General features: G+C 38.2%; 1 protein-coding gene across 24 annotated transcripts in view; it reads right to left on the reverse strand.

Moving 5' to 3' along the window:
- The window catches only part of dtna (dystrobrevin, alpha), a 289,844-nt gene that overhangs the window by 112,891 nt on the left and 158,323 nt on the right, over positions 1-18,630 (reverse strand). For all 24 annotated transcript variants that reach the window (XM_073042943.1, XM_073042980.1, XM_073042971.1 and 21 more), the window contains 4 exons: positions 18,265-18,345; positions 10,838-11,051; positions 6,543-6,628; positions 3,028-3,182 (listed from right to left, as the gene is read on the reverse strand). In XM_073042943.1, the coding sequence (XP_072899044.1) occupies positions 3,028-3,182; positions 6,543-6,628; positions 10,838-11,051; positions 18,265-18,345 (536 nt within the window). The remainder of the gene's footprint in view (positions 1-3,027; positions 3,183-6,542; positions 6,629-10,837; positions 11,052-18,264; positions 18,346-18,630) is intronic.

Here is an 18,630-nt window from a genome sequence, read left to right on the forward strand (position 1 = left end):
TGTGTCAAGTCAATTTGCCAACTCAATTTCAAGGGATTTGTTTTATTTCCACCAGTGGCACAAAAAAAAGAATCCATCAGCTGATCTGGTTCTCAGCTGCACTAACCTTATTAGGACAAGTTATTTTGTTTGCCAGATTCCTTTCATTACTCAAAGTCTCTCAGAAGGTTGTTCAGATTGAGGTGAAAGATTTATTGTTGATCCTTCCTCTCTCCTTTTTCTATTCCCTTGCCCTTCTCTTCTTTTTTCCATAGCTCTTCAAATTTCTTCTTTACTTACTATCTTTTCCCTTCTCCATTCCTCAGTTACCTCAACACTTCCTCTCAATTTGCTTCTCCTATCCTCTTCCCATATTTTTTGTTCCTGAGTCTATCCCACCCATCTCATAGTTCTTTCTTATCTTTCACTTTCTTCCCATACTTCAGCTATTTTCTCCCAGCTCATCCACAATAGAAGGTTCCAAGAAGAACGAAGGATAGATAATATTAACTTTGACAGGCAAGCAATTATAACAACAATGCTTATATGGAATTTTAAATAAGCAGGAAGTATGAGCTTTATCAAACAAAATACAAGACCAGGCCATTTAAAGCAAATATTTTTTTTTAGGCAGTGTTTTAAAGGAAAGAGTGACACAGTTTGGAAAGGGAATTCCTGAGCTCGAGACTTGAATGTCAAATGCATGATCACCAACCAGTTGTGAAAGAATTATGTTCAGAGTGCATAACTGGAGGAGTTGGAGGCTGGAAAAAATTACAGGAAACCAGCAATAAAGAGCCAGAGACGTGTTCACATAGGGTAAGAGTTTTAAAACTGAATGGTGCTGAGTTTTGAACAATGTAGGGCAGCAAGCACTGGAGTCCTTGGTGATCTGAACTCATTGCAAATTTGGATACAGGCAGTGGCTCTGAAGATGTTCACTGTAAGTATTCTTGTGTTTCTCGTGTTTTGTTTTATCTTTTCCCTTCTTTGTTTTCATCAGCTTCGATGTTCTCTTTAGATTTTCATCCTTGGTTAATCTTCTCTTGCTTACATTTTTTTTGTTGTCATGTTCTTTCTGCCTTCTGTCCATTATTGGATGTTGGAGGTGGAAACTTCAGGAATATAATGTACAGCTGCCACATTTAGTGCCACAGACTGATGAGAAACATCAAGCCAAGTTCACTTCACTGCAATCCTCAGTTTAGAATACGGCTCTGAGCTACAGAGAGCCTGGCAGGGAGAAGATATCCATGAGACGAGAAAGACAAGGCAATTCTTTTGAACGTGCAGATGCTTTAGAATAGGGGTTCCCAACATTGTTTATGCCATGGACCCCTACCATTCATCGAGGGGTATGTGGACCCCAGGTTGGAAACACCTGCTTTAGATATTGAAAAGTTGAAGCGACAAGAAAGGTCATTTCAAGGTTAAGAAACTCCTTCAGTTGATTGCTTTTGCTGATGACTGTATGTTGAGATCCATTTTTATTTTCCAGCATGTTATTAAAGTAGAAATTAGTGGGCAGTAGAGTGGTTGTTAGCGACTTCTGAAATAATTGAAAACCTTTCTGGAGTGATTCAGCCCCTGGGAAAATTCTAGGAATTACTACAGTATGTTGATTTTGTATTTTGAGATGGAGGCAGATCCTTATTTTGATTTGCCTATTGAAATCGGCAAATCAAAATAAGGATCTGCCTCCATCTCAAAATACAAAATCAACATACTGTAGTAATTCCTCCACGCCCTTAGGATCATCTCTGTCACATCTCACAGACTGCTCTTCACTACTGCATTAAGTTATTCAAATTAGTTACTCAAGGTGAGAAAACGTCATCTACTTTTTTTGTCAGCCCACACAGCTGGCATAGACTCTTCTGTGCATTTCAGTCTTTCCCAAAGTATTGACATTTGTAGACTGCATTCATGTCCTTAAAGAGACCTGCTTGATGTTTTCCAGCAGAACCTGACAGATCTTCATGGTTCAGGTGCACAAAGACCACACCTTCTGCTTTACTGTAATGTCCACGTCCTTCTGACCCCTGGAAGCAGGCAACCATCCCTTCCTATTATTGCAACATTCATTCGCAATATTTCTCTGTAACTGTAAGGGTGTTGTTTGTATTATTGATATGTTCCTCTAAGAGTCTGTTACAAAGATTGCAGTGAGTGAACTGGATGATAAGAATTGTAAAACATAAATGGAATCAATGGTGCTGAAATTGGTTGCGTCAATTTCAGTTCAGTGCTTCACAAAGAAACAGCTGCTGAAAAGGTGCATACTTTCATTTTGCTCAATATTTGATGTTTGGAACTAAGGCAAGGTCCAGGGTTAGGCAGTTGTAAACCAGAGATGAAAGCCTAGGGTCGGGGTAGAGAACAAGTTTGTGAATCAGTAACCTCAGCCTCACAGATACAAGAACATCTTGACAATCAGAAGATCAGGACTTAAACCTCACAGTGACTGGCAGATATTATACTAAAAGGGTCAAAGGTGAGTATGCAAGTTAACCTTACATTGGTACCAACAAAGAATACATACATCATTAATGCCTCACTGTCCTGTGATTACTCAGTGATGGTCACTCCTAGGACAGTGTAATAACATTCACATGACATGACTGCAAAAATATGATATCATTCTGTGTGGAAATGGTGAAGAAGTCACTTCAGGAATGCAAGGGTAGTTATACTAGAAACTGCCCAGCTGAATTTCCAGAGTAGTTAAAACAGTCCTTATTGCTTTCCATCATTGATAAAGTCAATTGACAAACTCAAAGCAAAAGAATCCAATGAATTTCTAGGTTTCATTGTATTACAGCTTATATATTTTCATGTAATGTTAATGGCATTTAATATAATGGGAAGCTATACTGATTCTCAACATTGGTTTAAGACAGAAAAGGATTGCAAATCAGGAAGCAAATGAGTAAATTTCTGCCCGCCACCCATATTTTCCACTGAAATTATAACAGAAAATGAGAAATAAAGAGAAGTCAGAGTGTTCAGCTGTAGATGAACAAATTAAATGATTTTAATGTTCTTCACCTGCTGGGAAAAACATGATCTTGATGCTTGTTCTGTGTATCCAAAGGAGGGACCTTCGAACACTGATGTTGGCAACTTTAGCACCTCTTGTAGAAACTGATCAAACTTTGCATATATCATTACTCCATTTGAGTCTGATATTTGGGAGAAAATATCTGGAAGATATTAGCAGAAAATAAACACTGTTAAAAGTTTGCAAACATGTGCTATTAAGTAACACTTACAGTATAAAATAAGTTACACAGTTTAACTACCAAATTGTTTAAAAAAAAATCAAAGATCAGGCTCACTACCCCTGCCTTAACAACTAAGAATGAGCCTCTACAAAACTTAATTTACATTTATTTAACAAGTATGTGAAATATGATCCTAATAGTTATATTGCAAAAGTAGGGTGGGAAATAGGCTGTGACACATTGTTTCAAAGGCCATGTTGTATCTTAAAGGGGAGGAGTGTAAAATGCAGAAGTGAATAGACCGATCTCTTTTGAAGAATTTGATAACAAGATGAAGACATCTACTCCAAGAAGGAACCACAAGTCCTACAAGTTCTGAAAAGCACATGCAAATAAAATAAAACTGTATAACATTCCACACATTTTTCCAGATGAAAAGCGAGAATCCTATTCTTTGTCCTTAAATTAATTGCACCCGTTATATTAGCACAGAGCAAGAATGACAATGGAGCAGTAGGGTTAAATGTTTTTCCTGAATCACGTTAGGCACTGTACAAAACGAGATGAAAAACATGCACACTTGAAAGAGACACCCACATGTAGGGGGCCCAATTGATTCACCATGTGATCATTCAGCCATATATGCACTTGCCACATTCTCGCAATTGATCCGATACGGTTCATCACCTTTCCATCATGAGAAAGGGCTTTAGCTGTTCAGATTAAGGTCATTTAAAAACTTGAACAGGTGGAAAATTAGAGGTTCAGCTGGCTTTAAAAATATTTTGGACTGCAACTGGAAAGGTTGGTTTAGAAAGATTACTCTGCAAGAAGTACACACTTGGATTTCAAAAATGTTCTGACTGCTGATCAAGAAAACAATCAACCAAATGCACAAACCCCGAGATTTTTTTCCCCCTTGAAATCCCTTAGATTCAAGACAATATGCTGAAATGAAGCATGGAATGCCCTTCCTCTGACACTGCATCACTGCAGGAGTCCACGTGTCCAGCGGGAAGCCAGTTAAAGAGCAGTCTGGGGAGTAAAGGTAGGTGGGTTAGAGACAGAGAAAATGCGGAGCAGTTATGTGTCCAGTCAGGCCATCATCCTTTGGGATGCGGGCATTAACAGTTAAATTTGATGAGGATGCCAAGAAGTAGCTGGTAGGTTGGTGCTGGGAGCCCCAAGCAGATCTGCAAAAGTGATGTAGTTAGAAATCTTCAGGGAATCCACTTGCAGCATAAGCTATGCACAGGATTCCTGGTGATGGACATGTCCAGACAGGCTCTCATTAAATTAGGACAAAGCTGCTCCTCTTACCACACAGAGAAAGTTGATGTATATTTTAGGGAATGGCAGGCTTCACCAGTTAGAACAACAGTTGTGTCTATTGCAGCCAAATGGCTATTACATTTACTATGGATCTCATTGCTATTATGGGCACACCCAAGCCCACCCATGTTAAAATCACAATGTGTCGGGTTTTCATCAGCCATTTTAAGCACATTTTTGGCAACTAAACCTCACTGAGTCAGAGGTTATTATGGATAATGAGCACTTTGAATAAGGATTAAGCCAAAGTTCCAATCACTGGTGACACTGATTATACCACTGCACTCTCAGAGATAAAGGTTTCTTCTCAGCATTTACCGTATTTGAAAGGTCTGCAGAGGGCTGTTTACGAGGATATCCATAGAGGACAGTGTTTTCTACCAAATGTTTCATTTCAGAATGTCATTGACTTGCTTTGTAAATAAATGGCGAATGGGCTTTTGTTGTGGTTTCAACTAACCAAAAGAACAGTGATCCAGCCACTCACTAAATGAATTGTACCTCCCAAATGGGAAATTCAGATGAGAACAACAAAGTAATCTGTTGTTTTCTTTCAGATGTTACACATCTATTAAAGAGAAATAGTGAGAGTCAGTAAAACATATTTGTCACTAAATGTCAGCCTACTGCCTTAAGAATATTTTAATATTAATGGTTTTCTGTGCAACCTAACTCACTGTCAGCATTTAGAACTGGAGAAATTTACAGCCAGAAATTTGTTATTCTCACATGATGCCCATGCCGAGAAAAACTGTGTTATTTCACTTAATCCCATTTCTCAACACTCAATCCAGAGCCCTGCAGATGGTACGTTTTAAGCCTTTCAGGCAGTGTGATCAAGACATGTGACCTCTGGCCCAGTAGTAAAGTATTTTCTCAACTCTCCTCCAACCTTTCCAATAATTAAGTTAATGAGCTAGTTAAAGTCTTCACTGTTAAAGAAAAAGAAAACCTTCACTGTTAAGAAACTGTCCCTCACCCATCTGTAGCCTGATTCTTCCAGCTACGTAATTCAATCCAGAACAACAATCCACCAGCCATCAATTACCTGGTAATCAATCACAACTCCCCTTCTAATAACAACCCTGACACTTAACGTCCCAATTCCCACAGACCCACGCCACAACATCCCTGCCCCATGGCCCTTTCCCCCAAAATCAATATCTTGTGTCTTCTTATATCAATATCTGTGCTCCTGAAATTTTCAGCAGGCTGGCCTTAAATCAAACATACAATTGCTTGCACAATACTTTTTAATATGCACTGTTCAATATCTCTCATTCAGCGAAACAGGCAATTTCAACTTGAGCAGCTTTTTCCAAACCTTTGTATTAACAATTCACCTTTTCAGCCACAGTCAAACACTTAAAATATTTGAAGTAGAGAGATATTATGTGAAATATTGATGCACATACATTTTAGATGTGAAATGATATTCATAAAGTGATGCCAATATTAGATCGTCACCAACTTTTCTGACAGTTGTTCATCTGTGCTATTTCACTATGTTACAAAATTTTCCAACTATTTCTGTGCTTCAAAAGTATGTAACTAATATCAAGCATGTGGGACAGCAGAGAAGTGCATTTGGAGCTCCAGTGACCCAGGTTCAATTCTGACCTTGGGTGCTATCCGTGTGGAGTTTGCATGTTCTCCTTTAAATAATTGGGTTTCCTGGGTGCTCTAGTCTTTTTCCACATCCTGAAAACTGTCCTCCTTGGTAGACTTATGAACCTATTTAATCGTCGCTTGAATGTAAATCAATGATAGAATTAAGAGGAGCTGAGGGAAATGTGGGGAGGTTAACATAGATTAGAGTAAAAATTGGTGCTTGATGGTTGGGCCAAAAGGCAGCATCTCTTTTTGACACATCACAGAATGTTGATGATGTGTAAGGCAATATATAAATAAATCTTACTTTCTTACATATTTCAATGTGGAGGCAAGTGATTACGAATAGTAAAAAAAAGTCAACATGATAACAAACATTCTGTGCACAATACTTACATCTCAGTTTATCTAGAATCTTCCCTCCACACATTGTTGCTAATGCCACTTTCACAGTAAAAACCGATACTTTGCCATGGCCTTCTCTAAAAAGAATCAACCACAATAAAGCAATTTAAAAAACAAATGATTTTATAGTAATCTAAAAACACAGATGCATGAAGCTAATCTGTTTTATCAGAGAAATTTAATCTTACTGCCATTTACATTGACTGTTGGAGTTCTAAACAAAGGAATGAATTATCTTCATAATTTGAAAATGTTAAAACATTATTTTTTTCAGTGGTGTTTCTTTTCCATGATACAAATGTATTTGAGTATCAGTGATTGATGGTTTAAATTTCAAAATAAAATAGTAACTTCTTTATTTGGAACTTGAATCAAATATGTTGTTCTATTTGATTACTTGGGGGAAGTTGAGAGGAATGTGGGGAGATTATGCAAAAGGGAAAACCAGCAGAGAAAGGGGATTAGTCTGTGAACTAGAATGGACTCAATGCACTAAAATGGCCTCCTCCTGTGTCATAATAAAAATGGAATAAAACTGTGGTTTTAAGTTCTCTTAAGAAGTTATCTGAGAAAATGGCAGCACGATGGCAGCACGCGCGGCCACTCCAGGAATGAATATCTGTTATCTGTAAGTAGGGGCCATGCACAATCCTGATTTGATGGGGACGGACGTGAGAAGCATGGAGGAACATCTAGTGAAACTTCTGACATGCCTGTTTCGCTGCCGCTGCTACTGCACAATCGAAAAATCTCCGGAGAGGAAGGCCCCGAATCCTCGGTTTTGCCTGTTGCTTGGCGGCTGGGGCCGGGGTCGAAGTGCTCGGCAGAGATGGTGCTCGGTGTCGGAGGGCTGGTCGGAGGCTCGAAGTTTTTCGGATGGACTCAGAGTTGGCTGTGGTCGGATGCTTCCAGAGGCTGCATCAGGAAGCTTTGTGGTGCTGGAGGTTCATGGCAGGAAGAGTTTTTCTTCCTTCTACCGTCTTCGTGAGATGATGGGCTATCGAGGACTTTTGAGACTTTTTTTTACCGTGTCCATGGTCTGCCCTTATCAAATTACGACATTGCTTTGCACTGTTGTAACTGAATGTAATAATTATGTGGTTTTTGTAAGTTAGTCTTGGTCTGTCTTGTGTTTTTGTGATATCATACTGGAGAAATATTGTGTCATTTCTTAATGCATGCATTACTAAATGACAATAAATGAGGACTGAGTGTCCTCACAATCTAGTCTAATCTAATCTAATCATTGGGTCTGATACACAACTGTTTTCCGGTCTTGAGGCTGAGAGTCAGAACTAAGTCAGGTTATATCTTATGTAAAATATCAAAAACTTTAACAGTCAGTACCTATAGGGTGTGCCATCTGTTAAATGAAGTTCTGAATGAACTTTCGAAAAGAGATTCCGAGAAATACCCACCCCCGCCCACTCACACATAATGAGTGGTACAATGTGAAATGTGAAATGTACTGTCAGGGTAGCAGTGGAAGCAGATTCAATAATTGCATTAAAAGGGAGCTGAATAAGTATTTGAGAGGAAAGAGTTTAAAGCTGTGTAGAGATGGCAAGAGAGATGGATAAATTGGAATGACAGGGACTTGACAGATTAAAAGGCCTTTTCCATGCTGCAATTGTTCTGTAATTCTGTGAAGTTTATTGACCTCAGTCAAGTCAGCAAGATCGATAAAAGCAAATCCAAATACCACATCCCACTAACTGCACCACTAATGTCAGGCACTGTTCAATGAACTATACTTACAACACTCACTCACCACTGCATCTATAAATCCTGCACTGCATTTATCCGTAAACCAACATTTCTAAAACAGTTAATTCCATTATTATCAAGCTGCTTTTGAGAGTTTATAATCACGTATCTTGGATAATGACAATGACCATACTTCAAAACAAATTCACCAGTCATAAAGAACTTTAGACATTCCAAATTGGATTTGAAAAGAACCATAATAATTTACTATTTCCTTTCTTTCCTTTAAGACCAATCATAAAATTCATGTGCTTTGCCACAAACACTCAGAACACTGCCTTATCACCCACATCTCACCCAGACACAACACACATCTCAAAAAAGATGGTGCAACTTGAAATAGAATCATCTGACTGGAGGAAGAATAGTTGTCTCCATGAACTAACCCCATGAATGAAGTAAAGCTGGCAATTACAGTGATATCATTGCCAAGTGATGAAGGTGAAGCTATTGAGGACAACATCTCAAAACCTAATCCTCCTCCTCACCTGCCATATCAATCAACCTCCTTTGCTCCCTGTCTCCCTCTCATATCCTGGATCCCTTCAAAACACACTCTCTTCTACGTTACATACCATAAACAATGTAAACAATCCCTTTACTTTCCTTTTTCCCCACGTAGTTTCCTTTAATCTCTACTTGTGTCTTTTACATTTTTAATATCCAGTAAACGCAACAGGAGCAAGAAACACAAGAAAAGGAAACAGTGATGCTATAGGAATCTAGATTCCCAACGTCACTTACTATGTTACTAATTCAGCCCAAATATTAACACGGAGTATAATTTAGATGACTGTATTGAGCAAGATCTGCAAAGTGAGATTCTACTCAAAGGGATTATAGGCATGTTAGGAATGAAGGACTCTAAATGACAAGCTACTGGTAGTCAAAGCACCTGTTTGGCTGCTAATAAGGTCACCTTCAGAAGGGTCCTGATGGGTATGCACATTGAAATGTTTAGTGGACTGAGGGCTCTGCTCAGATTGAATTCATGAACTACCATAAAATCTACCAAACTCTGCCTTAAATATACACAAAGGCATGGCCTCCACAGCTGCCTGGAGTGGTCAATTCCAAAGATTGACCACTCCTTGGCTAAAAAAAATAACTCCTCATCTCCATTCTAAAAGGTCACCCCTCTGATTTGAGGATGTGTCCTCTTATCTTAGACACTCCCACCACAAGAAACATCTTCTCCACATCCACTCTATTAAAGCCTTTCACCATTCGATAGGTTTCAATGAGGTCACCACAAGTCCAGAGCCATCAAACGGTCTTCATATGACAAGCCATTTAATCCTGAAATCATTTTTGTTAACCTCCTTTGGACTCTCCTCACTTTCAGTACATCCTTTCTAAGATAAGGGGCCCAAAACTGCTCACAATACTCCAAGTGAGGCCTCACAAGTGCTTTATAAAGTCTCAACTTTATTAAATCCGACAATGTTATGTGGAGTTGGAGATGATTTCTTTGTGGCATGGAAATGATGTTCAATTTCATTGGTATTTAATTGACCCAACAATGACATAGTATCTGATGGCCAACGCCACAACTTGCCCTACAGCACGTCCTTATGGTGAGAGCTCAGTTGCTGCTGTTGTGTCTTTGAATTACAATACATAGAGCAACTTGTAGCATCAATGACTGTTGAGGTTCTGTACTGGGGAGTGTCAGTAGCTCTGCTGTCTTCTCGCAGAGTAAATATTTTCCATTCTCCCAAAGCAACCATTCAATTGTTGCACAAAGAGACTATTTTCTGCATTTGGCATCTGGTATGAGAGTTCTGTTCCCACTCAGTCTAATTTTCTTCCAGAATAGAGCATACATTCACTAATAGTGACAATGGCTCTGGACACCACACTATAGGAAGGATGTGATTAAACCTCGAGAGAGTACATCAAAAGATATGCAGGAATGTTTTCTGGATTGGTAGACTTGAGTTATAAGGAGTTTACATAGGCTGAGATTGTTTTCTTTGGAGCAAAGGAGGCTGGGGGTAGGAAGAGTGTGGCTTTATAGAAGTTTATTAAGTTATGAGAAGCACAGACATCAACTCCCAAGTTGATGGATCATAAGTTAGAGGGCATACATTTAAGGTGGAAGGAAAAAGTTTTAAAGGGTACTTGAAGACAAGTTTCACCACACCGTGAATGTTGTATCTATGTAACGACCTACCAGGTGAGCAGTGGAGACAGACATAATTATCATGTTTAAAAGACATGGCCAGGAATGGTTTAGAGGAATATGGGCTAAGTGAAGGCAAATAAGATTTACATAGATAGCCACCCTGGGCAGCATGGACAAGTTGGGCCTGTTTACATGTGGCGAAACCCTTGTGCATCGCTGTGCATTTCTGAAAAATAAACTTTTCTTTGATTGAATGTGACATATAAAAAGTAGCAAAGAACACAACAATTCAGCAGAGTGTCATCCCATTGGGTTTGGACAATTAAAAGTCAAGTTCAGCATTGCCAATAAAATTTTAAAACTAAGCAAAAGAAAATGCAATAAAACTTACCCATCATAAGCAGCAAGCAGGAAGCTCAGCAATAAACTAATGGACTGTTCAACATTTATCTGATGGGTGGTTGGCATTCGTTTGTTCAGCTGGTAAAGTATTGTGGAGATGATAGCTTCCAAGCGAGCCACGCTGAGTTCAGTATTCAGATCCATTGTATTCAGTCCATTTTCTCTGAATGCCTCTATTACATTCCAAACATCTACCAGGTGCACTAAACAAGTAAAAAGAAAAATGGATGAGTTTCATGAAATAGGAGGCAGTTAAGCCTGGCTGCCTCAAACTTCCCATCTACTGGATAGATAGATAGATAGATAGATAGATAGATAGATAGATAGATAGATAGATAGATAGATAGATAGATAGATAGATAGATACTTTATTCAACCCCATGGGGAAATTCAACTTTTTTTCCAATGTCCCATACACTTGTTGTAGCAAAACTAATTACATACAATACTTAACTCAGTAAAAAAATATGATATGCATCTAAATCACTATCTCAAACAGCATTAATAATAGCTTTTAAAAAGTTCTTAAGTCCTGGCGGTTGAATTGTAAAGCCTAATGGCATTGGGGAGTATTGACCTCTTCATCCTGTCAGAGGAGCATTGCATCGATAGTAACCTGTCGCTGAAACTGCTTCTCTGTCTCTGGATGGTGCTATGTAGAGGATGTTCAGAGTTTTCCATAATTGACCGTAGCCTACTCAGCGCCCTTCGCTCAGCTACCGATGTTAAACTCTCCAGTACTTTGCCCACGACAGAGCCCGCCTTCCTTACCAGCTTATTAAGACATGAGGCGTCCCTCTTCTTAATGCTTCCTCCCCAACACGCCACCACAAAGAAGAGGGCGCTCTCCACAACTGACCTATAGAACATCTTCAGCATCTCACTACAGACATTGAATGACGCCAACCTTCTAAGGAAGTACAGTCGACTCTGTGCCTTCCTGCACAAGGCATCTGTGTTGGCAGTCCAGTCTAGCTTCTCGTCTATCTGTACTCCCAGATACTTGTAGGTCTTAACCTGCTCCACACATTCTCCATTAATGATCACTGGCTCCATATGAGGCCTAGATCTCCTAAAGTCCACCACCATCTCCTTGGTCTTGGTGATATTGAGACGCAGGTAGTTTGAGTTGCACCATATCACAAAGTCCTGTATCAGTTTCCTATACTCCTCCTCCTGTCCATTCCTGACACACCCCACTATGGCCGTGTCATCAGCGAACTTCTGCACATGGCAGGACTCCGAGTTATATTGGAAGTCTGATGTGTACAGGGTGAACAGGACCGGAGAGAGTACGGTTCCCTGCGGCGCTCCTGTGCTGCTGACCACCGTGTCTCCTCCTTAACGCCTCCTTAAACTTGCCTTTGCTACTGTCCACTTTATGTCGATCAGTTTCTACCGAGATCAATCTAGTCAGAAACTTAAGTCTCTGTAGCTTTTTTAAAATTTAAATGTGATATTATACAACCTTTGTGTTCTATCTGAATTTACACTGGGCTTCAAAATCAAATATCAACCAAAATATATGAATCTTCAGATTTTAAGCAATATCATCAAGCATTCCATTTCTTTATTCAGCTCCATGGAAAACATCTTGGTATTGCCAGACATGAATCTTTCTTTGTTACTCATCTTAATACATCTTGGGCACATCCATCCTCAGGATTCACACTATCTACAGGAAGCAATATCCATGGAAGATCCACACCACCCTGGCCATACCACCTTCTCAAAGCTAGCATTGGGCAAGAAGTACAGAAGCTTCAAGTCTCACACCACCAGGTTCAAGAGCAGCTCCTGCCTTCAACCACTCAGTTCTTGAACCAATAAGTACAAACCTAATCATTGCAATTTAGTAACACTAATTTACATGAACATTGACTTTGTTTTTGTTCTAATTGTGTTTGTTTTTGTAAAAATTGTATTTAATCTATGTGTCATTAATGCTTTTCTTTTGAATGTGCCTCTATGATGCTATGTACCTGTGATGCAGCTGCAAGTAAGATTTTCAATGCACCTATGCATACATGTACTTGTGCATAAAACAGTACAGCACAGTAAGGGCACTTCACACCACAATGTTGTGCTGACTGATAGAAAGCATCTAATCCATACTCCCTATGCAGTCCACAACCTTTCATTTTTCTATATCTGGGTGTCTGCTTATCCAAGAGCCTTATAAATGTCTCTATTGCATATGTCGCAAAAGAACCTTCTTGAATCTTCTGCCCAAATTGACGATAATCTAAAAATTCTCCTGCATGCCATGGTAATTTTGAGCACAGAATATCATTGATTAATGAATTAGTGACAGTAATAATGAACTCTTAAGGAAAAAAGATGAGTCCTGTTGGTTTACAAGTATTCACTGTTTACTATTACTAAAAGTATAACAGAGACAGATTGAAATAAATGAAGCATTTAAGAAAAACTGTTTAAAAATTATAATAGTAATCTTTTAAGATGACAATTGAAAAATAACACCATTTCTAAAGTTGTTATTGTACCTCATATACAAAATAACAGCTTTAGTAATATAAATGTTTATTGTGGAAAAATAAATATCCATTGAGGTGCTAAACGACATACAGTATTTATTGTTATCACTGAATATCCAGTGTTCACTCACAACCAACAGACGAAAAAAATAAAAGCAGAGTGAAAATGCTAACTCGCCCAGTTGTTTACTATCCAAATACTGATGTGAACATCAAGTCTCTGAGGATTTCAAAATGCTTCATCTAACGGCAAATGGTCTTGCAATCGTCTACCTGGCGCCAAGTTGGCGTGAGATATTTCCTGTTCTCTTGGATTGTCAAAATTTATTTGCTGCTTCATTTGGAAGTAAAGATAATTATCATGTATCTTTCTCTTATGGATGGGGTATAAAAAATGTAAAGAGGCAGCATTGAGTGCAATGTGCTATTGAAATTCCTTCACTGTGGACATTACAGAGAGAATTCTAACTCTTAATCCTTATCAAAAGGGTTTAGTAGCTATCATTTACAATATGATTATGAAGATACAGCCGGATATATCAGAAAAAATTAAGAAGGAATGGCAGGAAGAATTGCATTGCCCTATATCTACTGAGCAATGGGAAAAATTTTTATTATTGGTAAACTCATCCTCTATTTGTGCTAAACATGCTCTAATACAATTCAAGGTTGTACATAGAGCCCATATGTCTAAAAATAAAATTGCTCGATTTTATTCTTATGTTAATCCAACCTGTGATAGATGTCATTCTGATATTGCTACATTGACTCATATGTTTTGGTCTTGTCCTTGTTTACAAAGTTATTGGAAGGATATTTTTAATATCATTTCAAGAGTTTTAAATATTAATCTTCAACCACATCCTTTTACTGCAATTTTTGGTCTACCTATGATAGATAATATGTGTTTATCTGCTTCTTCTCAGCGAATGATTGCATTTGCTACACTATTGGCTAGAAGATCTATTTTATTGAACTGGAAAGAAATTAATCCTCCAACTGTATTTCAGTGGCTCTCTCAAACCATTTCCTGTTTGAGTTTAGAAAAAATTAGAAGTGTGGTCTCTAACTCCTCAGTTAAATTTGAGGAAACTTGGAGACCATTTATTCAACATTTCCATGTGAGTTAAATGGTCTGATCCTGAACCTTATTGCTACTATCCTGAATTGTATAAATGGAGGTTCGGAGTCATTGGCACTGCTGTGTGTACTTAACATTATACAATTGCCCATGTTAGTTTTTTTTTTATATATTGTTTTTTTTTCTCTTCTTCTTTTTGGGGGTTTTTTTTTGTGCTTTTTGTCTTAAATTCTTCATATTAATATTATAAGTTTGGGAGACTTTTTTACATTGATAATATATAATTGATTATTAATGAATCTATTGTGTACTCTCAAATGTTTTTTTTGTACTATATTTTACTTATGTTATGTTCTAAAAATCAATAAAAAGATTTAAAAAGAAATTCCTTCACTGCCATCTTGGGCATGCATGCCATAGATTTGCTATCCCTGCATTTGTATCCACCATCCAGGCATCTACCTTTCACTGCGTAAAAACCTTACTTCTGACGACATCTACCCAAATCTTCCCTCCACTCACCCTATATCCACTTTAGCATATGATAATAATTTGACTTTGACACTGAATATGGACACAACTCTGTATGAAATTGTAAATTCAGGTCTCTGCATTCTTTTCTGCTAGTTTGTTGCAGATGACATCAACCAGTGCCCTCTCCTCTATTACAAAACCATATGTTTATCACAGATTAGATGGACAAATTTGCCAGAGTTAACTCATTGAAAGATTTTTAATTCATCTATTCTGATACACAATTGTCTCTCAAAAAGTAACATCCAATATTCATCTAGGAAGCTGTGCCACTTACTAATTTACTAAGTCAACAACTTTCTATAACAATCTTAACCTGCCTTTAATGAGTTTGAGCCTGTTCTCTTCTTGCATCCTCACTATTCAATTCACAGCAGTGTTTCAAAGCTACCTTCTTAATTCTTTTTACTGCAATGTTCATCTCCATGAAAATGTCACTAAAATGTGTCTCCTTTCCGGGCTTAAAATCCCTGGTTTCTATAACTCTTGTTATAGCTCAAACCTTTAACCCCAATCATTTTGTCAATCATAATAGGTCATATTTTGGTCAATAGCATGTCCAATCAGCTTAGTCATGACTTATCCTGATTTGTATTCAAGTGCTCTAAACAATGGAGTTCAACATTTAATGGCTTTGTTGAGTGCTGTTCTACCAAGTTAGAAATACTCACAGCATTTGGTCACTGAAAAGTTTCAGGTCTTATTCAGCATTAAAATTGGTTTTTGAACAGAGAATTATTTACGTAAATGTCACACTTTCTGTTTATTGTATACTTTCATTAAATTTGATTTACAATTGTTCATTCTCTTTACAAAACTTATCCAACTCGCTTATAATTTCAAAGGTTCCAAATACCTTTCTAGTTTTCACTTATCTGCAATTTTTACTTTTCAACAAAGTACTGAACAAGTATCATGAAGGTCGGTTGGAAAAAGTACAAGGCCATAGTTTTCAAATATTCAGCTGAATGAACTCCCAATCTTGACAAAGCTAATACACCAAAGGAAATTTGTTTTTGACAATCCAGAAATTTCCTCATGGTTCTCAGCTAGATCCTAATAGCTCTGAGATTGTTAATCAATATTTATGGACGGTTTAATCCAGTAACAACACCACTAAATTTCTCCACAACTTCAGCACAAGGAGGTAAATTTCTTTCACACAACTTCTTACACTAGAGTTTTTTTCACAAAACCGAGCTTCCTAGCAGGAGCTGGCTAAGGGGATTTCCATGGTTCCCAGAGTGTAAGAGCACTTCTCTTACAGGAACAGTGTTTCACCTGCCTGAGCCTCTGAATCCTTGGGAGCAGATTTCCATTCTCCTTCCATCAGTGTAGTATCCATTCATACAACAGCAAGTCAACATTATTATTGGGAGATTTTCTTATGATACAATATGTCCGGCTACCTGGAAAGGCACATGCTGATGGCTGCATTCTTTGACATTCTTTTTGAACTCACAAATTAAGTTCTTGTCTTTGTATCATTTTCACAAACAGTATACCAATTAATTAAAAAAAATCTCTAAATCTCCTCCCTCAGCATATGCACTATACTGACAGGCCTCGTGTATCCTTGGCATAATTTTTATTGAACAATGTCCTTACTACAGACTGGAAACTTCCCTCAAAGCCAGGTACATTTATCTGTGGCCTTTGTGCTAGCTTTGCCCATTGAAACTCTAATTGACTCCCAGTCATGGGTATGCTACCATGCAAAGTACTGAGAGATGGTGATTGATTGAATTTCCTGCAAAAGCCTTCTGCCATTTGGGAGAAAGAAGATAATGAAGGATGTGCTGTGGAATAAAAATGGAATTTAGAAAGAGGACCATGAAGGGGTTGAGGGTGAGGGGAAGGGGATCAGGAGGGTTGGCAGTGATGGAAATGTAGGGAATGGAGCAAGAACAAGGTTAGGGAGATGGAGTTTATTAACAGGCGACAAGATGGAGTGAGGAGAGGAGACAATCTGAAGACAGATCAAGGACATCAATCAGATGGGGCCAAGGGTAAGGGTGAATGGGAATGACATTTTCACTACACCCTCTGACAGTAAAGCGAGACCAGGCTTTGAGAGACATCAAAGCTGGTCCCATGGGTGTCATTTCTATTCTAGGTCTAGACAAGTTTGAACATTAAATTCTGCACAAAACTTAATGTTCTCCTTAGGCCTCCCAATTTCTGTAACTGTTTTCCACTCGAAGTTCAAAGTAAAAATTATCAGAGTACATACATGTCATACGTACAACTGGGAGATTCTTTTTCCTACAGGCATACTCAGCAAATTTATAGAACAGGAACTGTGTACAGGATCAATGAACAACAAACTGCAAATGCAAGTATAAGTTAATAGCAATAAATAACAAGAACATGAATAACACAATAAAGAGCCCCAAAAGTGAGATCACTGGTTGGGGAACACCAGAAAAAGAATGAGTGTAAAGTCACCCTCCTTTGTTCAAGAGCCTGATGGTTGAGAAATAGTAACTATGCTTGAACTCAATCTTCCTCTGTGAAACGCAGTGTAATGTTTACTACATTAAAGGTTCCACGTTGTTGTAGGCCATTTGGTCAAGATGAAAAGTTACAATGTCATAGAGTGGCAAGATCAAAGTTCAAAGTAAATTTATTTTCAAAGTACCCATATGTCACTGAATACTATCCTGAGATTCATTTTCTTGCAGTAGAACAAAGTGCAAATGAATCAATGAAAAGACTGATTAACAACCAATGTGCAAAAGATCAACAAACCAACTGTGCAAACAAGATAATAATGATAATAGCAACAAAATAGATTAATAAATACATGAGCTGTAGAGTCCTTAAAAGTGAGTGAGATGCAGGCTTCTATGCATAATACAGTGCATTCAATTTTTTGGTCCTGTCCAGATTATCAGAGGTAGATACTAAAAAAAGTTAAGGAGAAAAAAAATCTTTAACAAGAATTTGCCTTCCTTCATGTTGCATCAATTTCACAAAGGCTTTGTAGCAGCTTGGGAACAGCTGCTTGGAAGTAGGTACTGACGAGATGTCAAGGGTAAGCTTTTTTTTTAAGAGAGTGTTCAGTTCATGGAATGGGCTACCGGCAATGGTGGTGGAGGAAGATATGATAGGGTTTTTTAAGAGACTCCTAGACAGGTATATGGAGCTTAGAAAAATAGACAGCTATGGGTAACCCTAGGTAATTTCTAAAGTAAGTACATGTTTGGCACAGCATTGTGGGCCGAAGGGCCTGTATTGTGCTGTAGGTTTGCAGTGTTTCTACGTAAGTAACCAAAAAGCTGCATTTTGAGATATACTCACCATTACATTTTTTCTGCACAAATCGAAGCTTACATGCTGTCCTATAAGTGGATAAACGAATGCGATCCAAGTCCTGGGCCCCTGAATTGAACAAAGGTGGAAAAATACCTTACTACAGAAATAATCACAATATTCATAGTAAAATATCAAATGCCAAAATTGTGAACTTTACTGAGCTGGGGAACACTGGCTCAGAAAGCCCGATGATTCTTTGAAAGAGGCAAGTTTTTTTTAAATTCATACACTCGTGTTGCCAGGTAGCATAGTAGTTAGCACAACCTTTACAGTACCAGTGACCTGGGTTCAATTGCCATCACTGCCAGTAGGGAGAATGTATGTTCTCCCCAGACTACATGGGTTTCCTTG

This window comes from Hemitrygon akajei, chromosome 1 (genome assembly GCF_048418815.1).
Source record: "Hemitrygon akajei chromosome 1, sHemAka1.3, whole genome shotgun sequence".
In the NCBI taxonomy this organism is placed as follows: Eukaryota; Metazoa; Chordata; class Chondrichthyes; order Myliobatiformes; family Dasyatidae; genus Hemitrygon; species Hemitrygon akajei.